At 40.8% G+C, this 6,430-nt stretch overlaps 1 protein-coding gene across 1 annotated transcript; it reads left to right on the top strand.

Moving 5' to 3' along the window:
- The first annotated feature begins 2,705 nt into the window (after positions 1-2,705).
- On the top strand, positions 2,706-6,148 carry LOC116225045 (wiskott-Aldrich syndrome protein homolog 1-like). The gene is made up of 2 exons (XM_031586560.2): positions 2,706-4,034; positions 4,720-6,148. The coding sequence occupies exons 1-2, from the start codon at positions 3,931-3,933 to the stop codon at positions 5,330-5,332; spliced, it is 717 nt and encodes a 238-aa protein (XP_031442420.1). The 5' UTR covers positions 2,706-3,930; the 3' UTR covers positions 5,333-6,148.
- The last annotated feature ends 282 nt before the right edge of the window (positions 6,149-6,430 follow it).

Raw genomic sequence — 6,430 nt, forward strand, 5'->3', positions numbered from 1 at the left:
GCTCCCCTCTGGACCGAGTTCTTTGATGAGAAAGGCTTCGGCCAGGTGCGGGTAGCTTCTTCCAGGCACTTGGGGAACAAGGAGAGTAGATATCTCTTTGTACTTTTCTGTAACTGCTTGCCTTCCTATAGGGAACTGTTCCTCTCCAACAGAGTGCTGGGCCATGGAATGCCCAGCTTTTCGGCAGCGCATTTACACATTTCATGCAGGCTCATGACAATAACTGGGGAGCCACCTGTAACGTCAGGGCTTAGGTTGCGTGGGGCTGTGGGCATCATCATACAACATGATGGGAATCGAACTGCTCCTTCCCCTCGCACAGGCAATCGGGTCACCCAGGAGTGGATTCCTTCTGCTCAGCCCAGTCTACACTGGTGCTTGAAAGAGAACTAGAGATGCATTTCCGCAAGAAAATTCAAATGTAATTGCGTCACAGCAGCAGATATTACATAGATGCTAAAACTTCGCCCTTCGAAAGAAAGGTTTGACTCCGTACCACCAGTTGGATTAGCAATGAATATCAACTAACAAGGCGCAGGGCAGCACTTCACTTACACCAATGACCCACAGACATTCTGGCACACGTAGGCCGACAACACACAGTCAACGTTCAAAATGAGTTGATGGTATCCATTCATTGTGTGAAATTAATCTTATTGAGCTCGAGGAAGAACTCAGATATGTTGGTCCTCTGAAGAACGTCTGTGGTCTTTGCCTTCTCTCCACAGCAAGAGATTGCAATCAACACTCTTCATTTGTGGTACCCTGTTGGTTGAATGACCTACCTAGTGCTACCCAATAAAGTGACAGCCATGGTACATTCAAAGAGTATCAGAAAGTGTTAAAGGACTCACCTGTTTCGAACTCATCTGTGTATACCGGGTGATCATTTATAAGACAAGTACAAGTCAGAACATTTGTTACATTTTGTAGGTCACTTTGGACAAAAGCATCCACTAAATACCATAACAATTTTCATCCTATTTTGTTCTTGATACCAGCTGATATTTGTTAAATAATACATGCATTTTATGAAGGGTTGAGGGCTATCTGTATTCTTGTGGATGTTGTTAAACGCAAACTACATATGCACATGTGTGTATTCTGTAGATAAATGAAAATAGCAGCAATATTATTACAGGGAAACTGAGTTGACATGTAAGCTGGCTAACATTACTGTACTGAACAGCACTGCTAAATCAAAACGGAACCACCTCCCTTTGCTCTCATGGAGTTCACAATTGTATCTCTACACAAGAAAATGTGAAGTGTGATTGATCCACAGTAGTAGAGGAGCACTATATGGTAACTTCATGGACCAGACATAGACATAGGAAATAGTGACACAATTGTGTTAAACAAACTATACAAGAACACACATTTATTGATGGAGAGAGACATCTCTATCATTACATCTCCTCTGCAGTGATGGGTGAATAGGTAGGCTCTCACATAAATGCACATTCTCTGTCTATCATTACATTTTGAGCCTGACTAAATTTGCCACGTCTCTAGCATCAAACTCTGTCATGTAATCTATTCCCAGCCTATGGAAGGCCAAACAGGCCATGAACACGGATTTTTTAATGTATTAACAACCCATAAACAATGTGCAAACAAAGTTGGAAGACGAGAGCACCATGATGAAAAGCTCTAAATAGCTTTCTTGGCAATTTCAAATGTCCTTTGTTGTCAATGATAGTGTCATACTGAGTCCTATATAATTTCATCTTCATACTCTGGTTTTATGTGTCTTTTGTGCTCATTTCTTTCTGGAATTTTCTGTTGCACCCCTTTGTGTGAAAGACATATCAGCAGAGGGGGTGCTCTTCAGTAAAACCTCTATGTCGGAGTTACCTAAAATACTTCATAATGCCCCAAATGATGTCACTTTTCTGGAGTTCTTTACAACCGGAAACCAAAGTGACATTGTGTGGGCGTCAGTAACTTGCTTCTCGCTCACGGAGACACTTTACCTGCATATGCTCACTGTGGTTACATCTAGTACAGATTGTGTAATAGACGAGAAATCGTGCGTATAAACAATATCATTCTACTTAGGCACACACTATTTGATGGGTTGTATAGTCCCACTTAAAGTTATTATATGAACGTTGGGAACGTGTATTGGTAAGCTGGCAACATCACAAATAAATAAATGAATATAGATTTGTTTTAGTTCTCACTTTCAGTGAGCATGTGATAGCGGAAGTCCTGTCCATCCATTCTTCATATTAAAAGCTATGAAAAGTGTTAGCTCCTGGAGGCACCAAAGCGAGCAGGAGGGATGATCAACACCAAATACTCTGCAAGCAGCTGGCGCATTTGGCTGATCCTTATTTGTTGCTCCTTAAAGAGTAGGTTTGGATTGGATCTGTCTTATGCTCGTATGTCCCATGTACATTTGTAGCCTATATGTGAGAATGTAAGACTTGTTATTGTTTAGTTTAAGATTAGCAAAATTGCACCACAACAACCACTGAATTTTGTAAAGAGACTAGATATGTCATGCTTTGTAAATTACAGTTCATTCTTTTTTTTCCGATCACAGCATTCACCGTAAACATCTCATGACTGTTGTTCCTCTTTACAGCATCTTATGTCTCATCCTGGGCCGTTTCCCAGTCGCCTGACTTTGCCCCATTACACTGAAATGCCACACCACAGACTTCGTGTTATCTTCCATCATTTGGATGAGAGTACACCCGAGGACTGGGGAATTAGATATTGTCGATCTGTCAGATAAAAACTTTAAGAAGAACGAAACGACAAAATCATGTGATTCAACAGTTATAGGCCAGAGCCAGGAATATTCTGGTGTGTACTATAGTAAGACACGTTATGCAATATTTGGTAATCAAGCGTTTTATTCACAGGTACGCTCTTTTCGGTTATCAAAGCAAAGTTAAATGTTAGAGAAACGCTTCTCGTCTTTCTTATCCATTCACAGCCAACACATGGCCGTCGTATTCTAAAGCCTGTTCGTTCAGAAACGCGGCTAGACGGGTCGTCGACGCCCCTCAGCCGATACATTTTTTTTAGCAACGTAGCAACAAAAATAAAAAAAAACATTTAACCATAAACAGTTCGAAAAGTAATTAAGCACTAATACTACCACAAGTACCTGTAATATCAAATGCCTGTGTCCACCAGTTCACTTGAAAACCGACTTATTAGGAATTATATATGCCCACTGCTGTGCAAGAGTGTTGATGCCTCCTCAAACTAATTGTCCATTTAAACATGCTAGCTTTGCCAAAATGTCTTGTTTTCTGTAATGAAAACTTCGTTCTCTATCCAACAACTAAATGATGACACTGGATAGTGTAACTGAGGATATTATCGTGGTTATTTTATGTACTCACATCACAGCAAAAAACGAGTCTCCATTTACCATATCATACAATCTCAATCTTCTCGAATTGCCCCGAACTGCTCCCGGCCATGACAATGAATTTTTGTTCCTGAAACATACCTTAATAATCAAAGCCATATATGTACTCTAAGAAACTGTTTAATTATTATTTGCCACAGTACATTTGATTCCTTGTTCTTCATTAATTTTCATTTGTACTACACACCGATAACTAACTTTGGTATCACTGCTGGTTTTACGAAAATGGTTGTTCCTCCTATCGAGTTACTAGAAACTGATTGACACTTATTTTATCCAATAGTACTTATTCTCATGTTTAAAATGGTACATCCTTTGCCTGTCTTTGAGTAATGTAAAGGTCTGATTGGATAATGCGTAACCAAGTCACCAAGATGTATTGCCCGTGCGCAGCGACGCACGGTTCATTGCGTTCTTCATTGCGACGAAATACGAGTTTCTGACAAGTAGTTTTTAATCATAGTTTATATTATAGTCCTATAGTTTAGATTATATTATATCCTCTATTGCATTATTCTCTATTCCTTCATTCAAAAATGAAGAAATATACCCGGGAACACGAAGAAGACGAGGTTGGGGCAAGTATAGATTCCCTCGAGGAGTTGGATTGGGATGATCGCATTGACCGTGTCCTTGACATGTAAGTACATATCTGCATTTACTACTATAAGCATGCATTTTGGTATGTTTCCACAATATTATTACTAAGTATTATCTGACTAAAAAGCACGAAGGCTAGCAAGCTGGCTGAGCTACTAACGTTATGTGGGTGGATGCAGCCTTCATCACGCATTGGTTATTTTATATTGACGTTTTCCTGGTCTAATTTGTTGCTGTTTACATAGTAATAGAGTTGTAATAGTGTTATAATAGTAGTAATATAATAGTACTAATAGTGTTGTTTACATAGTAAGAAATGCTCATATGACTGATGGAATTAAATATACTCTATAATCTTTGTTTTACGGACACGCACCTGACCCATTCGTACCTCGATTAACCAGCCTCATTCCTGCTATCAACGACCCCCTCTTCACCCTTTGTCCCCTTTTCTCATCCCATCAACCTTAGAGTATCCTCATTAGTATGTATTATCGGACTCTGTAACCCAGACATCAAGATATATACTCTCTTTTGTCTCACAGACAACTGAGCAATTAGCACCTAACCCCACCCCATTCTATCAAGATCTAGTTACCATGTTGCATATATCTTATTTTTAGTTGCATATTGTGTTTTGTTATTTTACGATGTCTGTTGAAGTTGTTCAGTTATGCTTACTCAGCAATCTATAGTTTGATTTTGCCTATTGATTTATTTTTCAGAGATGTCCCTGCAGGAGACACACCTGTCCTCGCCCCTCTCCCAACACCCCTCACCTTTTCTGACCTTCCAGGTCCGTCAAGCCCTCCTCCAGCTCCAAGGCAGACGAGGGCCAAAAGGAGAGTGCGGCCATCCTCCAAGACAGCAACAGCACCCATACCACTGCCGCCTCCTTCAAAGAGGAGAAGACCTGCCCTACTGGTGGATAGAGGGCATGATGGTGGTTCTGAGGAGAACGTGTGCCCCTCACAGATTCCTGCAAGGCAGACGAGGGCCAAAAGGAGAGTGAGGCCATCCTCCAAGACAGCAACAGCATCCACACCATGGCCGCTTCCTTCAAAGAGGAGCAGACCTGCCCCACTGGTGGATAGAGGGCATGATGGTGGTTCTGAGGAGAACGTGTGCCCCTCACAGATTCCTGCAAGGCAGACGAGGACCAAAAGGAGAGTGAGGCCATCCTCCAAGACAGCAACAGCACCCATACCACTGCCGCCTCCTTCAAAGGCCTCCACCAGACCTGCCCCACCGGTGGATAGATGGCATGATGGTGCTGAGGAGGACGTGTGCCCCCCACAGTTTCCGTTCTGCCCTGAGGACGCCAGGACCGCAGCTTGATTCCCAGAAATCTTACAGCCCCCAGGAAATAGAGAGCCAGCCACTATGTGTCCCATTAGAAGCCTGTGTACTCTCCAATGATCCCAACCTAAAAGCCACCAAGGGGAGGAGGAAGTGCCGACTCTGCAAGTCCTCCACTATATGGCTATGTGAGGCTTGTGACGTGCCCCTGTGCATAATCCCAGGGCGGTGTTGCTTCAGATTTTGGCATGAGGCCAAAAGCAGACAGTGTGTCTGATTTTTTTTTTTATGTTATATATATTTTTTTTTTGTATACATATTTGTACATAGTTCTTTTTTGTGTGTACTTATTTGTAAATAGTTAATTTTCCCTTTGCCTCCTAAAATCCAACCCCTCATCCACGTTGTAGGAGGTGGTAACAGCACATTACATGTGAGGCATTTGTAGTTGTTCTGGCTAACCGGGCTCTGGTGTGGACATTTTTTTTTTTCATTTTGATTTTATTTTATGAAAGACTGAGACCACTGGAACAAACATCAGGACAGGCTTCACTTCAAATAAGTACAAAACCACAAAAACATACATGATAATGTGATAATGTACTTCTAGATGGATTTGGATAGGTTTTTGGGTATATTTTGGATAGGCTATAGACCATCATGTATATTCTCACAAGAAAATACAATACAATGCAAATTATTACATTGAAATTAATTCAAAATGGTTTGCTGTAGTACAGAAGGCAAGATAAAGTTAGAATGCTGGATATACAGTGACTTTTGTATTTGGTGATTTTGGAGAGGTTATGAGACACTTGGAGACGTCTAAAGACACCATATGGAAACTGATGTGTGGCACTTGTAAACTTTTGTCTATCTGCTTCAAATTGTTTACACACACTGTCAAGATGTTGTTGAATCCGGTAATATAGGTTTTGGTTTCCTCTGACATTCAAAACCCAGTTCTATACTAAAACAATAGACGTTTATGTTTTTTCCTGACAAATCCTTACTTTTGCTGCTCTGAAAACACTTGAAAAAACTAATTTCAGTTGATGGCCTAAATGTCTTCTTTAATTTAAGCCATGAATGGTTATTATGCAATGTGTAGAACCATAGATATTCAAGTTTTAAATG

The sequence above is a fragment of the Clupea harengus genome, chromosome 19 (genome assembly GCF_900700415.2).
Source record: "Clupea harengus chromosome 19, Ch_v2.0.2, whole genome shotgun sequence".
Lineage (NCBI taxonomy): Eukaryota > Metazoa > Chordata > Actinopteri > Clupeiformes > Clupeidae > Clupea > Clupea harengus.